The sequence below is a fragment of the Phragmites australis genome, chromosome 3 (assembly GCF_958298935.1).
Source record: "Phragmites australis chromosome 3, lpPhrAust1.1, whole genome shotgun sequence".
NCBI classification, from domain to species: Eukaryota; Viridiplantae; Streptophyta; class Magnoliopsida; order Poales; family Poaceae; genus Phragmites; species Phragmites australis.
The window spans coordinates 33,770,088-33,793,731 of NC_084923.1; the positions used below are offsets into that span (position 1 = coordinate 33,770,088).

At 45.0% G+C, this 23,644-nt stretch overlaps 1 protein-coding gene across 1 annotated transcript; it reads left to right on the top strand.

Moving 5' to 3' along the window:
* The first annotated feature begins 20,861 nt into the window (after positions 1-20,861).
* Positions 20,862-22,272, top strand: LOC133911148 (uncharacterized). Its single transcript, XM_062353348.1, has 3 exons — positions 20,862-21,073; positions 21,391-21,542; positions 21,640-22,272. The coding sequence occupies exons 2-3, from the start codon at positions 21,453-21,455 to the stop codon at positions 22,015-22,017; spliced, it is 468 nt and encodes a 155-aa protein (XP_062209332.1). The 5' UTR covers positions 20,862-21,073; positions 21,391-21,452; the 3' UTR covers positions 22,018-22,272.
* Positions 22,273-23,644: the final 1,372 nt, after the last annotated feature.

Consider the following 23,644-nt stretch of genomic DNA (forward strand, 5'->3'; position numbering starts at 1 on the left):
CTGGATCGACACTGGGGATCGAACGTTTTGTGACACCAGGGTTGAGTGGGGCCGGGGCCCAGTGAGCACCTTTGACGAGGCTCCTTCGGGAATCGCCACACTCCTTCCTTTTTCACTAGCTATGGATTGATACCATGGGTAAAAGCACGGACGGGCTTATATTGAAGGTGGAGTGCATAAAATACTATGTAATTTTGTGTTTTTCAGCGATTTATTATATGTATTAAGCTCATAGGATACTCTCTAGCCTAACAGTAGGATACCGAATCTCTAGTCTAACAAGTAGGACACGATTATTTTTGTTCTGGACCTGTTACTGGGTAAAAGGAGATAAATCATTCAGTTCGGCAAAGACAGCTTAACTAGGGCCTTCTAATTTTTTTTTTCTATATTTCAAATTAAATTAGGGACAAATTCAAACGATATGAGAAAGTTTGAGGATCCAGATGATGGAAATTTCGAAACATCAAAGACCAAACTAAGCCTCAGGTAAAATTTTAAGGACCCAATTGGCTATATATTCTACTTCCTCTGATCCCTATGAAAGTTCATCTAGCTCTTTTCACAATACATTAAATATAAGTCCATCTGCAACTCTAATATATCTTTTTATATCTACTTTTCTGTTTTGCCCCTTATAAATGCACCTAATCAATGAAGTAAACAAGTCAATCATCTTAATAATAATGAATGAATGAAGGGTAATAGGGTCTTTGTATCATCTACTTAATTCATGGGCATAAGTCGAAATTGATTTATATAAGGGATCAACAAAAGTACACATAAAGGAGGGCGAAACAAGGATAAGGATGAGAGGCAAAAAAGAAAGAGGGTTGGAGAACAAAAATAGAAGAGGGTAAAAACGAAAGGCTTTCTGAATGTGTGCGAATACGAGTGAGGTCATTGCAAGGGTGTTAAACTCAGATGCACCATTCACATTGCCAACAAGTCAAGGCTGTGTGTGAGGTTTTTACTGGTGGCCGGCACGGATCTCAAAGCCTGTGAATGATGAGATGTGCACGTAGTACGAGTAACTCCGAGGATGGTGCGGAGACAGAACAGATCGAGGGGCTTGCTTGCAGCTGAATTTTCACGGAGCCCGGTGTGCTTTTAGACTGAAAAGCTTAGCTCGGCACTGAAAATCTCGTTGCGCTCGCATTCCTGAAGCAGGGCACGCCATGGCCATGCGTTTCGGGGCAAAAGGGCATCTACAGGGGAGTAGATCTAGCACGTGAACTAGCAATATCCAACGTTGTTCTAAAAATTTTGTTCCCAAAACAAATGAGAGTCACTTTTGAACATGTTGCTAAAACACACGCCTTTCACTTAAACTTGTTGTTGAGCAGAGTGAGGAATTAAGGAAATTAACCAAACACGCGGTTAATTCTTGCCCACTGAATTTTGTGGGTAAAAATAAATTTTGGTGCTGTGACACAACGGTCGCTCTGTACTGTACTCAACTCAATGCGAACTTGATCGCAACACAGTAAACAGTAAATTCGTAACAGTCAATAGTTATTACATCGGACAGATGAGAATATTTATAGCTATACCTCAACCATCCAATCATTATTATATTTATATCCCTTATCCACTTGAATATTCCTTTTAGCATTAAGGAATATCTCGGGATATTCTCGGAGTATTACTGTCATTGTATATTTGTAGAGTCATATCCTAACTGGACTCGACATGTCTCCCAAGGGGCCAGTATCGGATCTCCCTTTAGGGCTACTGGCGAATTCACTCTGGTCATCTTCTTACCAGATTCTCTCTAACCCGTAGGTTCCTCTTAGGATATACCTTCGTTCTCTTATCGAAGGTTCTTGTGTCACATCCTTTTGTCCTTAGGGTTTCATTGTATCCTTCGTCATCCGAACTTCATCGCATCCCCTCGTCCTTCGGTCCTTGTTGGGGTCGTTATCAAGGACCCCTGACGACCCCTTGGCTTAATCAGCTCAGCCTCCCAAAGGCTCGGCCTCTCAAAGCCTCCGCCTTCCGAAGTCCCAGCTTTCCGGAGCTCAGCCTCCCGAAGGCTCGGCCTCTCAAAGGCATCGCCTTCCGGAGCTCTACCTCCCGAAGGCTCGGTCTCCGAGGCCTCGGCCTCCCGAAGCCTCCCCTTCCGAAGCCCCGGCCTTTCGAAGCTCAACCTCCCGAAGGCTCGGCCTCCTGCTGCCCAGGCCGGCTTCCCGGAGGTGGCCTCGGCCTCCCGCTGCCCAGGCCGGCTTCCCAGAGGTTACTGGGTGAGTCATCAGGCCTCAGAAAAAATCTACCAAAAGGGAAGAACCGATCATACTTTGCCTACGAGGAGGTGACCGGCATTAAATGCCTAGGCTAGTGGACGCTGCTCTGACACCCCGGCATGATGGTGCCTGCTCTGACGCCCCTGACAATGTAGCGCCGGGCCACAGTTGGCAACCGGCCCACCCCTTTTAGGGGGCGGGCACCACAATAATTACCACAGTGGATATTTATCTCCTGACAGGATAGAAGGTAGTTATCCGGGATAAGGCTCAGTAATTTGAGCTGGATCTTGGATATTTGTACATTATGATAACTTGTACGTCAAGCTACGTATGACCCTATAAATAGGAGGCCATGGTCCTCTAGGCAAAAAACGGACACAAGGGAAAGAACACGCAAGACAGTGAACGCTGTGATGCTCCTCCCAGAGTGATACATTTTTCTATCATCAATATATTCGTGGTGTTCCTTTATCTCAAACTTCATCTCCAAGCTTGAGTCTCCTCCTTAGAAGAAACTCTCACCGTACTTGTTGGGGGCAAGACGAACTCTTGCTCCAACAGCGCGCCGTCCGTGGGGATCGCGAACACAGAAGTGCTAAGAGAGGTAGGATGCCATCGAAGAAAAAGACCACCAAGGCCGCATCGGCAGCGATCGTCCCCCCAGCCACGCCTGCGTGGCAGTCCAACTGGCTATACACGGCCGGCACCGACAACGACCCCCCAGCCGGGGGGGGGGGGGGGCGGGAACCTCACGGCCACCACCGATCCAACCATAACTACAGCTGCGGGTGACACCGAAGGGTTCTCTACCCCGAAGACCCAGTAGCAGCAAGGCGAGGCCCCCGCTGCGCCCCTAGGGGCTGCGGCTGGCACTGTTGCCGGAAACACCGCTCCGCTCGAGCAGCAATCACGCTTGGTGGCACTCCTGGCGCAGATGGAGGAGCTACGGACAGCCCTATGGGTCGAGCAGGAAGTTGCCCACACCTTCGCCGCCGCGTGTTTTCGACCCAAGCTCCATGAATAGGCGAGCCCCTTGGTGCAAGGACATGACCCGTTTGGTCCCTGAAGCCCCAAGGCTGACGTCGTGAGGACCCCCTGCAGGACCACGACTCTCCCCTGCGGGTCGACCTGCAGGCCATGCCCTTCCCAGAGGGTTTTTGGACCCCAAAGGTACCCAAGTTTAAAGGTGATTTAGACCCCGACGAGTTCGCTTGATCCTACGCCCTAGCCATAGAGGCCAGCGAGGGCAGACCGGCCACCATGGCTAAATGCTTCCCCCTCGCCCTAGAAGGGGTGACCATACATTGGTTCTGGGCGCTGGACCCCGGCACCATTCGCACCTAGTCCCAACTCTGAGACCTCTTCCGCAGCAACTTTCAGGGCACCTTCATCAAACCAGTAACCTCCAGCAGCCTGTTCACTATCAGGCAGGGACCAGATGAAACCCTCTGGGACTACTTTCGAAGGTTCTCCCAGACCAAAGCCCAGATTAGGGGCATATCGAACTCTTCGGTCATCAATGCCGCAACCCAGGGCTTGGCCGAAGGCCCCCTATATGATCGACTAAACCCACGCCCAATACGCACAGTCGAAGTTCTCATGAGCAAGTTTGAGCAATATGCACGGGCAGAGAAGGAAAAACTCCGCCGAAGGCGCTCACAAGCTGGCGAGGCTTCCCGTGACAACTCCGAGAGACCACACTCACAGGCCGGATCGTCACACGCCCCTGCTCCCCTGGCAAAAAAGAGCTTCGAGGTGGCCCTTACTGCCGGGTCCCAAAGGGGGCAGCAACGACAACGCAGGGGCTCCGAACCAAGGTCACCCCAGGGGACGTGGCCGAGGATGCTCCGGAGGCCTCCGGGAGCGAAGCCACGCCCCAAACCAGCGTTCTGAGGAAGAGTCCTGGTGCACTCTACACAGCGCAGGACGAGAGCATAATACCGATAACTGCCGAACCCTCACCACCTTCCGAGAGGAGTACCTCGGGAGGCAGGCGGCCTTTGCCTCCAATGGTGGGGCCCCCAAGGGGTAGTCCGAAGATCGCAGGCCATCGGCCAACCGACGGGTCGACCACCTGGCCCTACAGAATCCTCCACTGTTGGCCCTACCTTCACCACCGCAGTCATCCCTAGAGTGGTACAGTGACGAAGGAGCGCGGGGCAAATAGATCTTCCTCGCAATTACCGGCGGAGGGAGCTCCAGTGGCACTTCGAAACGACAACGATGAGACTACGCATGTGGGGTACACCACATCGGAGTGACTAGCATCCATCGGCAGGCCCCCGACTGGGCCGACGCCCTCGTAACATTCACCATCGACGACTCCGAAGGGGTAAAATTTCCCCACTCCGATGCCCAGGTCATCTCAGCCAATATTGCCGAAGTCGATGTCCAAAGAATACTGGTTGATTCCACAGCCAGCTGCAAAATGCTAAGCTTCCTCGATGCCTACTCCGGGTACCACCAGGTGTGGATGGCAACGGAGGATGAGAACAAGGCCAGCTTCATTACCCCATTCGGAGTATACTGTTACGACCGGATGCCCTTCGGTTTTCGAAACACCGGGGCCACCTTCTCCCGCCTAGTACACAAGGTGTTGCAACAACAGTTGGGCCGCAACGTTGAGGCCTACGTAGACGATATCGTGGTGAAAAGCCAACTAGAAGCCACCCATGTTGCCGACCTACAAGAAACATTCAATAGCCTCCGAGCCGCTGGCGTATGGCTGAACCCAGAAAAATGCGTATTTGGCGCTAGAGGTGGAAAGATGCTAGGATATCTTGTCTCCCGAAGAGGCATCGAGGCCAACCCGGGCAATATTCGTGCTATCACAGAAATGTCGCCTCCCGCCAATCCAAAAGAAGTACAACGCCTGGAGTGCTTCTAAAGTGATTTGGACAACATTCATCGAGCTAAACTCAAAATACGCTATGGATTGGATCTATGCTAGGTTGAATTTGGGTCTAAATGACATTAGGGTCGAATCGAGCTCAGAAACAACAGGAAAATGGTAGGGGATGCCTCACGTGTATGACAGGATCCTATCAGATCAATCCACTCCAGAGAAGTTTCGATTTGGAGATTGGGCTTCGGGGTGGCGTGCAGGCTTGAGGGCGATGAATGCTCCTCCGGTGAAAGGATAAAGGGGATGAGCTCGAGGAAGTCCTAGGGAAGCTTAGGGAAGTCATCTCCGTCGAGCTCCGGACGTCGTGATGGTCGAGGTGGAGCTCTCCTCTCTTCCCCAGCTTAGGGCTCGCTCCGGCAACGAAGAAGCTTGGGGACGATGTAGGGACTCGTTGATGATCTCCTCCTTCGATCTGCAGCCTCCGGTGAGCTCAAGGTGGGGGGGGGGATCTCCTCTCTTCTCCCTCTCTTTCGTGATAGGGAAGAACGGATGGGGGTGGTCGAGTGCATAGGATTTTGGCGATGGCTTTAAGTGGCGATTCTGAGCAGTGGCGGTCAGATCGCGAGCTAGGGCAGTCAGACCACCCCGAGATAGGGGCTCTGGGGGTTTGGCATGTCTCTGGCAGTTAGACCGCGGGCTACCCCGATCAAAACGTGAGGGTAGTCTTTTTAGTGAATTTTTTTCTAAGTTTCCATCTTTACTTTCTTCTTTCCCACCAAGGTATTTGGGTTTTCCTAAAGAGTTCCGGAGATGATTAGGAAATCTCGAACGCATACATGATTGAAAACGTGCATAAACTAAAGACATGTGTTTTCGAAATATTATAAAATACTCAAAACATGATTTAAAAGATGTCATAATGCTAATGAATGCTTAATACCTAAATTCGGATCTTTGAGCCATAACAGGCTGAGATTTAGAAGATCTACTGAAGAATGAAGAAATATAAGAGATGAATTTTTGAGAGAAGATTCCTATATAAAAATATAACGAATGAATTTTAAAAGATGTGTTGAGATGCTCTTACTTTGCTTGCTCTCAAAGGGATTATGACTGCTGGCACGCACGATCGAATGCATCTACACCCATTTCCCTCTCACACCTAGCTAGATAGCTCAGTAGCTCTTGCTTGGTTTTCTACCAAACAGCAGGCAGCTCAGAGCCCTAAAAAGAGCCGCTTGTATGGTTACATGGTTCTCCGTGTTGCTCAATGAGCATGGACAGATCCACACACAGCCCGATGCCTGTGCATGCAGCATGCATGCCTTCGCTTGTTTTCAGTGACAAACTGACAAGATGCTTTTCCTCAATGTCTGCAGCTGCCTGCTGTCCCCTCGATCTCATCCTTCCCCTGTGTCTTCAACATTTTGGGCGATACTTATATATGTTCACTTCTTGTGACTTGTTGGATGTAGTAGAGTAATTCTGCTCAAACCGATGCAGTTACATTCATACGTATACAACAATGATTTGGTCGGCGGATGCTGAGAGTGTGGGGACTGTTAAGTTGATGCTGGTAGGGACAGTAACTTGATCAAAAGGCATGGAGTCAGTGCTGTAGGGAAAGGATGACAGTAACTTGATAGCAGCTGGTCTCTCATGACTATGTTAAATTAGCATTCAACCTGCTCTGCTAGCTAGCAAACGAATTCCTGGCTAGTGGTTCACAAGGCAATTCCTGGCCCAAAATCTTGAACCCAAGAAAATAAAAATTATTTTATAAACAAAAACCTAAATACATATATATGTACATAGATATATAGGTATGTATATGTGTGTATATCTATATATTTAGAAATAGACATTTTTTCTTTTTTATATGAGAATATACACACACACACATAAGTATATATCATATTATACTTGAGTGATGCTTGAATTGTTTGTTTACATATATGTGTTGTTTATATATGTATATAGGCATAGAATACATGTTATATACATGTATGTACACAAATACATAGAAGTAGGAAGAAAAAGAAAAGGTGAAAAACCCCATCGGGTCGAGCTCAGCCGATTTTGGCCCACCCTCCTTATTCTCCTCTCACAGCCGGTCTGCTTTCTCTTTCTCCCGCCCCCATTCTCTTCAGGGCCGACGCCAGTCCGGCCTAGCCACTCACGTGCGTGTCAGCCAAACTTGGCCACCTCCTCTCTCCTCTCTCTTTGTTGCCATCCGGCACAAGCCTGACAATGGAAGGATCTGCGTCAAGCTGCCGTAGATGAGTCGGACTCCGTCCCAAGACCCTTCATACATGTCGAGACCGGTTCAAGAAACAAACCAATCTCATCTATGTGCTGAGCTCAGAAATCAATCCCAACATATAATAACTTCATTGATGATAATCATTACAATATCCAAACTTAATCGAATAAACCGTCTTACAAAAGTGACCTTCGAGGGTCGAAGAAACAATTAAACTCTGCAGTGGAACTAAACGAACTATGAAGACTCTAATCCTTTACGACTCTTCCACATGCATCATCGACGTAGAAAACATCTTAGAACGATCCATCTTCAGCGTACTCCTTGATACCTTCTCCAACTAAGTGTTTGGTGATAATAAGAGTGAGCACTTATCATACTCAGCAAGTTGTGCAGGAAATAGTATGCATATGAAGGCTTGACAAGAATAAGGCTAATATGACTCCCTTGCATAATAAGCATTTATGTAAAAATAATAAACCACCTCAAGATTTCTTCCATCTTCACTTAACCAACTAACCAACACCTCAACCCAAAGTTCCATCCACTAAGGTTGAACCCTCAATCATAGTTCCCACCACTATGACTGACCTTCCTCAACTATGATTCTCATCATCACAGTTGATCCAACTAACCAAAACATCAAGTTATAATCATGGTAGGTTTTCAGTGCCGCTTATGACTGTGAGCATAATTGAATATTTAGTTTTAACTCTGCAGAGGTTGCACTTTATCCACAAGACGTTTCATCCTGTTTTGCCGAGCATCCGTTAGCCGACGTAGAACTCTTATACACTACCAAGGTGTGCGCTGAGAATCCACTACGAAGCCTTTACAATGCACCCTCTCAGCACATGTCTACCCGCTAAGGTTTCACTGTTGTGTGATTTCACCTCAACAACGGAAGCCCCCTCTTGCATATTTTGGATCCCAAGATATCGTCCATTAACTGCTCTTCTGCCTGGTCTACACTATGCTGAGAGTAAGCAAATTACTTGGCTAGGCCTGTTCCATACCAAGTTTATGATTATAGTATAAATACGGAAAGGTAACCCCATGAACCGGTCCTTAGATTTGAGCAAGACTACCACTTTCCCAATCATACATCTCATCATACCACCTGCTCAATCCCTGTACCATGTTGCTACAAAAATTATTCCATCATATTTTATCATTGTTGCATCGGACCATTATCAAGTCCGTGGAACGATTATCATGATTACCATCCAAAGAAAAGCTAAGCATCATCTACCTATCCATAATCTAAAATCATGCTATGGTGACAAGGATGATAAGGGAAAACTAGGGTACTAGGGTAAATTCTAACTCTTGGGATTTCCAGTAAATTATTAGCATGCATGTTTATAAAACAAAATATTTGTAAAATTGGGATAAAAATGATCAAGAACACAACTTGTCTTCACCGACCTCAGTTGGGTCTTCAAAATTTTGATCTTGCAGACCTTCTAGCTCCTCCTGAACGTTGGCGTCTGAAAGGATCGAATGGCCCAAGAGGGGGGGGGGTGAATTGGGCAATTAGAAAAACTTCTTCTGATTTCTAGAACAAGTAGCAACATTAACCTAGATGCAAAGAAATGCGACTACACGATCAAGCTAAGGAAAGGGAACCAAAACAAGGAAGCAAAAACACAAAGATAAATGCGAAAACAAAAGCTTGTAAGAAAGTAAATGCTCAAAGTAAATACGGGAATCTAAAGAGATGGACAAGAGAACATCGGATTTTTTCCCGAGGTATCAAGGAGTTGGCACTCCCCCTAGTCCTCGTTGGAGCATCCACTAAGGATATCGCTCCCCTTTGAGTCAACAAGACTCAAGTGCTCCCTCATGATTGATACTTCTCCATATCTGGATTGGCGGGCATCAAACCAAGTACAAGCTCTTCTCAGGGTTCCCATAAGAACTCCAAGAGCTCACCGAGAACACCTCCAATCACCAAGACCGGCTAGGTGTTGCCAACCACCAAGAGTAACAAGCCAATAGCTTTACTTGATCAAGATCAAGCCTAGACTACAGCTAGATGCACACTTGCTACTCTCTAACCACTAATGATATCCTTAATCTTCAATTAGGGACTTGGAAATTAACTCAACTGCTCTCTCTTGCTTCTTGATGACACACACTATGTATGAACTCCTTTGGGTCACAAGTTTGTGGAATGAAACCAAGTGAAGGGATATTTATAGGCTAGAGATCTAAAAATAGCCGTTGCCTAGCCACCCACTTTTTCTATTATCACCGGGTGGTTCGGTGAGTATATCCTTACTCACACCAGACAATCCGATGAGTACAATTTTCATACCTAAGTGCCAGCTGTCACTAGCCGTTACCACTGAGAATTAGTCAGGTGATAAGCATCCTGTGTTCAATACACTAACACCGGACCATCCGGTCAGTTGAACCAAGCCAAACTTCACTTTGCAAGCCTCTCTGCTGAAAATGCTCTGGTGCTCATACATATCCAACACCGGACAATCCAGTGAGTAGACCACTTCAAAATGCCTGAAGAAACCTCTCTGCAGAAATTAGTCCGGTAATCTCAACTTTCAATCACTGGATAACCCGGTGAGTACAAATCTCTTTGGTCACCAGAAAAGCTTCTTTGCAAGAATTAGTCCAGTGAGTACATCTTCCCATCACTGGATAATCCGGTGAGTTCAACTTCATTTTTCTCAAAAAAATTCTCTTCTGTTGAAATTAGTCCGGTGCTTTAAACACTATAACACCAGACCATCTGGTGTAACACATCTAAAAATTTTGGACACATGTCAACAAAAAAGGCATCTAGTGATACCCTGCCTTGATCATTGGAACATCCAGTGAACATAGAAGCGCTTTTCTGACTTGTGCAAATAATGCTCCAGTGAGACCAATAACACAACCACTGGGTCATCCGGTGAGGTAAGTTTTTCTGAGCTCATCCAATTCAAACTTTCCTTGAGCTCTAATTTCTCAACATCTCAACCACGAACTTCTATGAACTACCTAGTGCTAGAATTTCATAAGGGTGCATCAAACCAAGTCTAGACTCAACTAGGTCAAGCTACTACTCTTAGCTCCTCTTTATAGTACGGTCAAAAGACTAAGAAAGGAAACCTATACTACTCTAAGTGTCCTCCATCTCCTTTGTGACACTTAGAACTAGAACATTCTTAATCTTGATGCACATATCCTTTGATCAACCAGATTATCACTTTAGAGACCAAGAGTACCCAAATATCATTCTATACTAAATTTTTTGATTCCCTTCAAAATAAATTGTTAGTCACAATGATATGGTTGTCATTAATCACTAAAACTCTTACCAGTTACCTAGGGGCCTAGATGCTACAATCTCCCCTTTTTTGGTGATTGATGACAACACAAATAAGAATATAGAGATATGAATTAAAGTACACCCTATCATGCTAGGCAATTACAGCATATGACTATATAATATGTTAGAATAAATAGAATTAAGCACGCAAGAAATTAAACACAATGAGATGACAAGCGAACACATCGATTAAGAACCAAATGACCTATCATTACATCAAAATCCGTAAGATCAAATAAGCCAAACCTAGCTACCCAAAAGCCTAAACTCCCCCTGAAACAAAAGCTCTCTAGCCACTAAAGCTAATTATGTCTCTCCAAAACTCCCCCTAACACTAGACTCTCTCTCCCCCTTTGGCATCTAAGCACCAAAAAGAGATAAACAACTAAGCATCTAGAGCCGGAGGAGATGAGGAAGGCGACGCCACCGAAGATGGTTGCACCACGAACTGGGAAGCGTCGATCTCGGAGTCGGAGGACGAAGAGATGATTTGGGTGGCACCGACATCGATGTCAGGAGAGGACGATCCTGTTGCAGGATGAATAGAAGCTAAAGGAGCAGGAACCTCTACGTCTGGTCGAGGGTTGGAGCTGGAGGTGTTAACACCCTGAGCTGCCATCTCCTGGTCAACCTGACTGAGCACATCCCGAAGAGTGGAGTCTGCCTCGTCAAGAACTGACTGAGCGACTGGAGGACGCATGACAGACTGCTACTGAGGAGCTGGAAGAGTTGACTACGGAGAGTCCTCGAAGCTAGGAGGTCTAGCGAGCAAAGGTGATGACAACGTAGAAAGCATTGGCCTCTGAGCAGTCCCGACAGGCTGAGAAAGTACTCCGGTGGTGAAAAGAGCTGAGAGGGGGAAGTCTAACCCCGGAGTAGTCAAGAGATGGCCAACACTGCCTGGGAGAGGACTAGGAGCTGGAGAAGGTTCTGAAGGTGCAACTGGTAGCTGAAGGCCCTGGGCCTGGAAGAGGGCTGTGAACAACCTGGCATTGTTCTCTCTGTTGGCCAAAAGCGTTGAAAGAATAGCCTGCTCCTGTTGCTGAAATGACTGCATGAGCAAAAACTGCTGCTCATACAGGTGAACCATATCAGCCTGAAGCTTCATCTAAAGCTCTGCCTGAACTGCCATCTGCTGCTGCTGCAACTGCTGAAGAATACCTGTCATCTCAGAAGGCGGTGTAGCAGGTGGCACGGGAGGAGCTGACTTAGGTGCTGAAGAGGTAAGAACTGAGGTCTAGGGGGCATCCTGAGTAGAACCTCCTACCTCGGCATCATGTGACCTAGCGATCGGAGGAATATACTCAATATTGTCCGAGTTTGAATCACTGTCCACATCAAAGATATAATGAGGTAGCTCTGCCTCGACCTCTGCTAAGGTCTGGTCCTCAGCTGCTACTCTCTCATGCTCGTCATCTGGAATCTAATCCTAAGCACAAACCATAGCACACTGATCACAACATCTGTCGGTAGGAGATAAAGGAGCATACTCCTTGAAGCAAGTAGGGCTCTGTGCGCAGGCCTCGATGTAGTCAGGAGACCCGATAGCACGAGCCAGCATATGAGATATGAAGTGCACATATGGCTGCTGTCTGGCCACGGACATCCCCTCCAATATCGTATCCTCAATCTCACACAGAATCAAATCCACGATATCGAACTGACGGTGAGCGAGGATAGACAGAATCAACCATGCTGCAAACTGGTGATCGCCTCTCCGTAGCCAATCCTCGGTAGCAGACTGCGTCTCAAGGCCAAGTGGATGGCCTTTGCCATCGGTCTCAACATGTCTGGCAGTCTCAGCGAACCTGGAGTGAAGGGTGCTCTGAACAGCGGCCTGATCTCATCATCTGTAGGGAAGATACCATCAACCAGAGGATGGCGAGGGGGTTCGGCATTTAGATGAACAACCTCGTGCAGAAACCTACTACTCGCCTGAACCCCCAAAGCCTCGAGCATGCAGCTTCTGTATAATCTGAAGGTCTCACCCTGGAACACGAACTGAATAAATATCCTGTCTGGTGCAATCCATATTGTGGTGTAGAACACCCTGACCCAATCCGCAACATATCTGTCCATGTTTGTGACCAGAGTGGTAAGTCCTGGGAAAGCGTCAAAGTGCTGCCACACGTCCACTCCCCCTGCAGCCAACTGCATATAGTGCCAGTTGAGCGACTTGTGCAGGCTCAAGCTGACCTTCTTCCTCTCATAGGAGTGAAGGAAACTCTCCTACATCAGTGTATATAACCGGGGATCAACCCCATCCTCTCTGACCTCAGGAAACCACTCATCTATAGGGATGAACCTTAGCTTCTTGATCCTTGGTCCCTTATAAGATGTCAAGTCATGCAGTCTGAGCTCTACCTGTGGCTGTGGCTGCTCGTCTGCTGGCATGTGATGTTTGGACATAGAATCGAGTCCTTGTGAATGGGCAAAGCATTTCGATTTGGATTTCAAATAAAACTCTCTCTCTTCTTTTTTTTTGTTTGGCTAGGAAAGAGAAAGAGGAATGCTGCTCCTCCTCCTCCTCAAACTCTGGCCCCAGACGAGCTCTCTTCCGGCTTCCTGACTGGCCGGAAGGCGTCGAGCACAACCCTGTGGCAGGACGGGTGCGGGTGGACCGACGCTAAGAAGGGGTGGTGTTGTCCCTGATCGCAAAGCCTCTCTATGCATTTGCTACATCTACAACAGCAAGGGCTCTGTCCCACTCCTTCTGAGACTTTGCCTTCTTCATCGGTTGCTCAACGACCTTGCCCTTGCCCTTGCCCTTGTCACTACGCTCACGACCCATCACTATGATCTGGAGAGAGGAGATGACGGTGAGGGAGAGAGCACAGCTGCCGCCTTGACGGCAGCACAAAGGGCAATAGATGGCACTGGCGACGCTGGCCTTCTTGGGTGTGACACGGCGTAGGCGGTGGAGCAGGATGGTGGCAAGTGGCGGCGACTGACCGGCAGCGAGTACAGGAGCAATGACGTGATGGGGAGGTGGAGCCGGACTGCGGCGACACGGTAAGGTGAGGCGAGTACGGGCAACGGCACGAAAAAGTGAGAGAGTAGCCCGAGAGAGAAAGCTTATATGGCATGTGGGTCCCACAAAATTTCCAAGCATCGGAAGGTCTGGTGATGCTTCATACTAAGCACCAGACAAAATTCACCAGTGGGCATAACCCTGCCGAAAATGATTTCAAGCACCAAAAGGTCCGGTGATGCTAAGACTTGAGCACCGGACAAATTTCACCAGAGAGCATGATAAACATTGGCCGAGATCAACTTCAAGCAACGGATGATCTGGTGATACTCTTTTGAACACCGGATAGACACTGGACAGTATCCCCGGACTATTTTTTCAGTATTTCTGAATTTCTTCTTTCACTAAGTGAACACCGGAAGGTCCGATCATGAACCCTTTGCAAACACCAGACCTTTTCTAAAGGAAAGACTGATCTAACACAAAGAGCACCGGATACGCCAGTGATAAGGAAGGAATGAGCACCGGACTAGCCGGTGAGAAGAGAAAAATTTCTGCTGAACTAAAATCTCTCACTGAGTCCAAACTTCAAATGACCGCTGAACAAAAACACATGTTTGGTCTAGTTTGAGTGAATTCTCACCTGCTCAAATACTCATTTTCAAATATTTGCCAAAATGGCTATAGCATACATAATTTTGAAATAGGCAATAAGAACCAAATACAAAGGAAGGAGAAAACTCCAAAGGAAATGTATGAGCCATATTTCCTATAAAATTAAAGATTAAGACTTTAAATTCATTAGGACATGACTCAATAGGCATTAAGTACTTACGTCTTTATAATCACACTCATAGAGGTGTATATTCACATAGAGAGCGAACAACAATATCAAAGAGTGATATCCTCCTTTGTGACCTCTCTACCCCCAATGCACATGCAATACATAACAAGTGCATGAAAGTAAACATGAGGGCAAGCTATATGGCATGTGAATGCATAGAATAAGATAAATCTATCTCATCATATTACTTCCCTTCTTAAGCTTCTTCATGGTGAACCCATCAACATGCCTTGAGAGAAACTAGGGGACCACTATCTCAAGTAAAACCCATGTTCAACACTATCTTGAGAAGGTTAGACAAGCACCTATCATGAATGCATCTATATGACAAGGCACCACATGACATTAGAAGCATCTATCACATTCAACTCACTTTGCAGTCTACAAAAGGTGGCTACATCTAGAGGTTTTGGGAAGATATTCACCAATTGATCTTCTGATCTTACACCACTAAGAGAGATACCACCATTAGCCACATGGTCTCTAAGTAAGTGATGACGAATATCAATGTGCTTTGTACGAGAGTGCTAAACGGGATTGTTTGCAATTTTCACGGCACTCTCATTATCACAAAGGAGTGGAACCTTCTCTAGATGAACACCAAAGTCAAGCAAGGTTTGCTTCATATAAAGGATTTGAGCACAACATGCTCTGGCGGCTATGTATTCGGCTTCCGCGGTGGACAAAGCTATGGAGTTTTGCTTTATAGAACTTCATGAAACTAGGGATCACCCTAGCACGTGGCACCCACCCGAAGTACTCTTACAATCCACACACCATCCGGTGAAGTCCGAATCCGAGTAACCTAAGAGTAGGAAACTACCACCTTTCGGGTACCACAAGCCAATGCTAGGTGTATGCTTTAGGTATCTAAGGATTCTTTTAACCACGCTAAGATGAGATTTCTTAGGATTAGCTTGAAAGCGAGCGCACATGCATACACTAAACATAATATCAGACATAGATGCGGTAAGATAAATAAGTGACCCAATCATAGAACGATAAAGCTTTTGGTCAACCGGTTTACCCGTTTCATCCAAGTTAAGATGTCCATTCATAGGCATTGGAGTCTTGATTGGCTTGCAATCATTCATCTTGACCTTCTTGAGGATGTCCCTCGTGTACTTTTCATGATGGATGAACGTCCCTTTCTTCAATTGCTTGATTTGAAATCCAAGGAAGTAGTTGAGCTCGCCAATCATCGACATCTTGAACTCCCTAGACATCATGTCACAAAATTCTTTGCAAAACTCTTTGTTAATTGAACAAAAAATTATATCATCAACATAAATTTGACATAAGAAAAGCTCTTTATCTATGATCTTTATGAACAATGTAGTGTCCACCCTCCCGATCTTGAATCTTTGGTTGGTGAGAAAGTCACGTAGGCGTTCGTACCAAGCTCTTGGGGGCTTGCTTGAGTCCATAAAGTGCCTTGTGCAACCTATACATATGATTAGGATATCTAAGATCTTTGAAACCGGGGGTTGTTCAACATAAACAAGTTCATTAATGAAGCCATTTAAGAATGCACCCTTTCACATCCATTTGATAAAGCTTAATGTTACGATGTGAAGCAAATGCAAGAAGGATATGAATGGCCTCAAGCCTTGCCACGGGAGCGAATGTTTCGCCAAAATCCAAACCTTCTACCTATGCAAATCCTTGCGTGACGAGTCTTGCCTTGTTGCATACCACCATACCATGTTCATCTTACTTGTTGCGGAAGATCCACTTGGTTCTAATCACATTCTTGTCTTGAGGCCTCTCTTCAAGAACCCATACTTCATTGCAGGCGAAGTTGCTGAGTTCTTCATTGCGGATAGAATGGCCCAAGAGGGGGGGGGGTGAATTGGGCATTTAAAAATACTTCTTCCGATTTTTAGAACAAATAGCAACCTTAACCTAGATGCAAAGAAATGCGACTACACGATCAAGCTAAGGAAAGGGAACAAAAAAAGTAAGCAAAAATACAAAGATAAATGCGGCAACAAAAGATTTCAAGAAAGTAAATGCTCAAAGTAAATACGGGAATATAAAGAGATGGACAAGAGAACACCAGATTTTTTTCCGAGGTATCGAGGAGTTTGCACTCCCCCCTAGTCCTCGTTGGATCATCCACCAAGGATATCGCTCCCTCTTGAGTCACCAAGACTCAAGTACTCCCTCATGATTGCCACTTCTTCATCTCCAGATTGGCGGACATCAAACCAAGTACAAGCTCTTCTCGAGTCTCCAACAAGAACTCCAAGAGCTCACCAAGAACACCTCCAATCACCAAGACTGGCTAGGTGTTGCCAACCACCAAGAGTAACAAGACAATAACTTCACTTGACCAAGATCAAGCCTATACTACAACTAGATGCACACTTGCTACTCTCCAAGCACTAATGATGCCCTTGATCTTCAATTAGGGATATGGAAATCAACTCAAGTGCTCTCTCTTGCTTCTTGATAACACACATAGTGTATGAACTCCTCTGGGTCGCAAGTGTGTGGACTGAAACCAAGTGGAAGGGGTATTTATAGGTTAGAGATCCAAAAATAGCCGTTGCCTAACCACCCACTTTTTCTGTTATCACCGGATGGTCCGGTGAGTATATCCTTACTCACAACGGACAATTCGGTGAGTACAATTTTTATACCTAAGTGACAGCTGTCACTAGCCGTTACTGCTAAGAATTAGTTTGGTGATAAGCATCATGTGTTCAATACATTGACACCGGACCATCCGGTCAGTTGAACCAAGCCAAACTTCACTTTGCAAGCCTCTCTACTGAAAATGCTCCGTTGCTCATACATATCCATCACTGGATAATTCGGTGAGTACAAATCTCTTTGGTCACCGGAAAAGCTTCTCTGCAAGAATTAGTCTGGTGATTACATCTTCCCATCACCGGATAATCCGGTGAGTTCAACTTCATCTTTTCGGGAAAAAAATTCTCTTTTGTTGAAATTAGTCCGGTGCTTTAAACACTCTAACACCGGACCATTTGGTGTAACACTTCTAAAATTTTTGGACACGTGTCAACAAAAAAGGCATCCGGTGATACCCTGCCTTGATCATCGGAGCATCTGGTGAACATAGAAGTGCTTTTCTGACTTGTGCAAATAATGTTTTGGTGAGACCAATAACACAACCACCAGATCATCCGGTGAGGCAAGTTTTTCTGAGCTATCCAATTCAAACTTTCCTTGAGCTCTAACTTCTCAACATCTCAACCACGGACTTCTATGAGCTACCTAGTGCTAGAATTTCACAAGTGTACATCAAATCAAGTCTAGGCTCAACTAGGTCAAGCTACTACTCTTAACCTATCTTTAGAGTACAGTCAAAAGACTAAGAAAAGAAATCTATACTACTCTAAGTGTCCTTCATCTCCTTTATGACACTTAGAATTAGAACATCCTTAATCTTGATGCACATGCCCTTTGATCGACTAGATTATCGCTTTAGAGACCAAGAGTACCCAAATATCATTGTATACTAAATTTTTTATTCCCTTCAAAACAAATTGTTAGTCACAATAATATAGTTGTCATTAATCACCGAAACACTTACTAGTTACCTATTGGCCTAGATGCTACAACGTCTACTAGCAACATACATGGAAAAATAACAACACATAAACACCAAGATCTCAAAAGAACCAAACATCACGCAACAAATATCATCATCACAACATCACACAACTAAAAAGATTATGTACATATAAAATTATGTTGTTAGGATTTTTCTAGAATTTATCCAAAGTCAACTTTGATTTTTTGGAATTTTTCTACAATTTTCTAGTATTTATTTAAATTATAAAACTATTTAAAACTATTAAACTTGAATCCGACGATTCAACCATGCTCGGGACTTTATCTCTTGGGCAAAAACTCGCACATAGCACCTGGATTCTTTTTCCTTTTGATCCATTGCTCGCCTCTAATTCTATCTCGCGAATTTGGTTTGGATTTTGGGCAACCGGCAGACTCCTATACGTGTTCATCTTGGATTTTGCTCGGGCTTGGGTAAAAATAGCGCGAGCTTGAGCTTCTAGATGTTTGGGTGAACTCGTTTGGCGGTTGGGTGCTTGCTCTCTGGCTTGGACACAACAACATCAGTGCGTGCGTGCGGTGGTGCCGTTTGCTACTACAGCTGCGCTGCACTGAGCTGAAGCAAAGAGGGAGAGAAGAGAAGAGAGAGCAGCAGGCTAGGCCGGCTTGGTTGAGTGGGCCGAGAGAGAAGAGAGGAAGAGAGGAGGTGAGAGCTGGACTTTGGGACCAAAACATTACAAAGCTTTTCTCCCCTTTTTTTCCTATCATGTATATACACATGTATTGTTATACTTATACAACGTATATACCACATATATATAGGCTCACCTAAACAAGCAATCGAGCCAGCAATCAAATATATACACATATATACACTTAAGAATTATTTAGCTTAGCAAATTATTTTATTTCCTTAGAAAAGTATATTTTTTTCTTGGTTTTAGGATTTTGGGCAGTTACAATACACGTTCAAGTGACCCTCACGAAGATGTAGCCTGTGCAAGTTCCCGTGGAGCCCGACTCAAACTTGAATTCAAGATGGACATCAAGCCGCCCTCACCATGCAATTTCAAAATTGAACAAAAACCGGATGGAGATTGACTTTGAGGTTCAAACAGAAGTTTCTAGGAGCTTCACGCAAGCTTTTACGCCAATAATCCCAACCGAGCTATGTTTAAACAGGGAGATTGAGTTGAAACAGTACCCTCCATCGTAAAACCTAATCCGACATGATTTGCTCCCGACTATAAATATGCTCTAAGAGCCCCTCCTCTCGCCATTACCAGCCTTTTGCCCAACAAATCGAGATGGACTAGCCATCTGAGCCGCTAGCTGACAAGCTTCATTGACCCGAGCGGCCATTGCTCGATATCAAGCTTCTGCAAAGCTCGCTGATGACAATACGTGCCTAAAACGAGATCGTAGAGTCTCGCCGACCATCTTCTGCCACTCGTCGGAGTTGTTGAAGCACGTCGACTAGGTTTCGGTGAATTCCAACAAGTGTGCCACCACGGAACCTTTCTATGCCGCCGTCTCATGTGAGGGGACAAAGCCGATCATGGTGAGCCGTCTGATCTTGATTGAGCAATTGTGATTAATAATAAGGTACCAGCTCGGTAGATTGATCCAGAGTTGTCCATCGTCCGATCAACGATCCTGATTTAATGAACCTAACGATGCCATCTGTCGGGCATTAACGCCGTATAAGCCACGTTAGTGTGCTGAGTCAGCATGCCCCATCAGCCTTTTTGCTGACTTATCGGGCCACGTCGGTATGGGATGCTAACGTTATAATTCATATATATTGTGTAATAATTAGTTTTCAGTAAAAAATAATTCAAAAAATAGGAATAACTTGGAAAATAGTTTAATATGTTATTTAATTCTATTTAATGTTTTATGTAGTTTTATAATTCAAATAATTGCTAGAAAATTTTAAAAAAATTCTAGAAAATCATAGATGACTCTGAAAAATTCTAGGAAAAAAACCCCTAACCACATAATTTCATATTTAGATTATCTTTTCATCCTATTTTAATCTTTCGCAAGCTATAAATTTTTATCTGTAGCTCTGTTTTTACCTATTCTTTCGCTGGATTGTCCGGAAAAGTGAGATCTTGTATGTGATGATGTTGTTGTGTTATGTTTGCAAGTATATGCCAATGTTCTAAATGAACTAGAATGACTTCAAGATCAAGACTTTGAAGATTCAACTGAGTACAATGAAGACAAGCTGTGTTTTTGAACATATCGATCCCAGTTTTAAAATATTTTATTTTACAAACATACATGCAAAGAATTTATCGAGAATCTCAAGAGTTAGAATTTATTCTATTTTTCTCTTATCATCCTTATCAGCAGGGTTATGGTTTTCGGTTATAGAATAGTAGATAATGTTTAGCCTTACTTTAGGATGATGATAGTAATAATAGCTTTACGAAATATGATAATAATGTCTTATGAAACAATGATAAAACCATCTTTGATATTTTTTCTGCTTTCAATTTTTTTGGTCGTGATGGATCGAGAAACCATCGAAGAAGATCAATGAGAGATACAAACTAGTGCCAAACCATTCAACGACGATCATTGGAGCGGAGGGGGTGCACATGTACGCACACAGCAGTGTCAGTGCATATGCATTGCGTGCCCATACAGAGAAACTGTACCGGCCTGCTGCTTCTGGCCATGCGGGGCCCACACTGCGTGGGACCACCGGTTTAACTAGGCTCCTGCCGATATTGTCTGCTCCGGTAGGGGCCGCTCATGCAAAGGACGCGTCCTTCCTTCTGTGCCCCTGCTCTTGTTCGGCATGCGAAAAGGGCCAAGCCAGATGTCCTCTCTTGGCATCATTGCATTTCGTTGGTGTGGCCAGGCTTATAATACCCCCGCTCCTTACCTCACTCCCCAGTTCGACCAGGAGACATTTTTGCTCTCTTCTATTGCTTTCCTTGTCTCATGCAACTGCAAGTAGTATGAGCACTGACTGAAGAAGAATCTACTGAAGGAGACAAGAAGAGAACAAAGGTAAATGACATGCATCTTTTGATCTTGTTGATAGGGTAATAGCAGGTTCAGATCATTTACCCCTCTAGTCTAGTGTGATCCGGTGGTTTCAGTGTTCTGTAATTGCATATCATTATGAGATTTTTATTTCATTACTAGTATGATTAGAATGGCCATCCAGCCAGCCTTGAGGTTCTCTTGTTGGCCTCTCCTTATTTACTTGTAATTATGACCTGATTTCGTCGTTGGTATTCAGCCCTGAATCCTATAAACACATCTTTTCCAGCAACTGAAAAGCTTCCATGTTATTGATTTGTGCATTTTACACCTTTGGGCAGGGTACTCAACTAGTTGGTCTCACTTAAGAAGAAACACTGGTCAAGATCAACTTTCCGAGAGGATGATGCAGATGGAGAAGCTCGTGAATCACTGCGACATGGAGCTCATGAAGATGGCCATGCTCAAGCACGAAGAGACCTTCAGGCAGCAGGTACACTCGAACGCAAAGCACGCTGAATTAATCCACTCTGATAAGCTTTTCCTCATCAATTCGCCATTTCTTTTGCGCAATCGGTCGAAAATTGAAGGCCCATGAGTTGCACCGGCTCTACCGCGTCCAGAAGCAGCTGATGAACGGCCTGACCGTGCCGTCGGATCAGCTAAGCTGCCGGCGCCAGAGGCGCAAGCAGCCGCGGCGCTCGCTGAACCTTCACCTCCCCGCCGACGAGTACATCATCGTCGGCACAGACGAAGCGACGCCACCGTCGAGGGAAGACGAGCTGGAGCTGACGCTGGCCGTTGGCGGCGGCAACAACGCCAACCGGAGGAAGCGGCGGGACGAGGGCAGCACTCCCTTGGCGTCGGACTGCTCCAGCGGGAGTCCGACGTCGTCATTGTCGACCGACACCAACGGGTCACCATCGTACCAGAAGGCGACGGCGTTCCGTCTCCAGGAAGGACGGTGATGAAGAAGCAGCAGCAGTAGCGGACCTACTTTGGTGTATGGATATGCAATTATATATCGCCATGGCTCATGCAGTGCCTCAGCCTTAGGATGGCTTGAGAAGTTGAGATGGTCTTGATAGGATTGCAAGGTGCCGTTGTGACTTGTAGGATAGGATGATGCAGCTAGTAAGTAGCCTGGTAGGCTTTGCGCTTTGCGTGTCAAGGGGCTAATCCCGCTTGACAAATTGCTAATTGACGAGTACTTGCAGGTTAATTTTGAGCACTGTTTTTCATCACGCCTGATCTTACTCATGATTTACATGTGCGTGTCACAGTTATCTAGATATCTGTGTTCAATTTTTTTGCCAAATCATACACTGAATTCGAGTCAGATTTTGACACTCGTGTTACATTTCGAGTTATATTTCACATATCTAAATTTTTTTCTGAATACTCGGATCGAAGCGCCCATCCAAAAGGCAGTTGCAGTGAAAGTAGCCACAGACTGTTGACTGCATGAGTTAGTGAGTGATAACCGAATATATGCTCAGAAAACCACTCTCACTGATTTTGTTCCAGCTAACGTTTTTCTAAACGAAGACTCCTATCTCATGCTGAATTTTAAGGACATGCACGCTTTATTCCACCACGAGAAACTAGACATCAATCACATAAGCGTGTGGTGACTGTAAGTGTATACAATCTATCCCTATGTTTATATATCTACCAATATATGCTATGGAAGCTAATGACTAGTGACTTGTTTTGTAGAATGCAATTTAACGATGTGGAAAAGTTGAATGTACAAGTCAAATTAATTGATCCACAACGAATTTTCCAACCCAGCTTGATCGTGAAGTTGAGAACAGATAACCCCCGGATTAAGGAAACGAGTAACAAGGAGAAAGCAAGGGTCATAAGAGAAATGACCAAATCATGCAGGCTTGACATATCAACCTACGTAGGAAGGGCTATACTAGAAATGCAAGACAAGGACTACATAATAGCTCCCTACAACTTCAAGTAAGTGTGATACGTCCAGAACCTAACATAAGTATTCAATTTAATTGGTCGATCAAGAATCTAACATAAAGATTCATGTAGCGATCACTTTATTTGTATAATGCTGATGCCGAAGTCGAGCAGACTCGTAGTCCTTAACTCAGCCGATCTCCCCCGAAAATCGTACTAATTTAATTGGTCGATCAAGAACCTAACATAAAGATTCATGTAGCAATCACTTTATTTGTATAATACTGATGCCGAAGTCGAGCAGACTCGTAGTCCTTAACTCAGCCGATCTCCCCCGAAAATCGTACCAAGATCTCATCGATGTTATACAGAGGTAAAGAAAATCACCATACATAAAATTCTTATAAATTATTTATGAATTGATAATTACTTATTGGCATTCGAGTAGGGCCTACAAGTGGTATGTAACGAAAGGTGGGATACACGATGCGGCCAAACCGGATGCAATGGCGGTTCGTACACATTTTTCGGTAATTACACACCTCAAATGCTTGTATCTCACTATTCATGACGAAGAGTTTTATTGAACTAACGAATATGTTGCATTTTTATTTAAAGTGCCACAAGCAAGGTTTCAACACCGTTCTTTGTGGATATTATGTTTGCCAGTTTCTT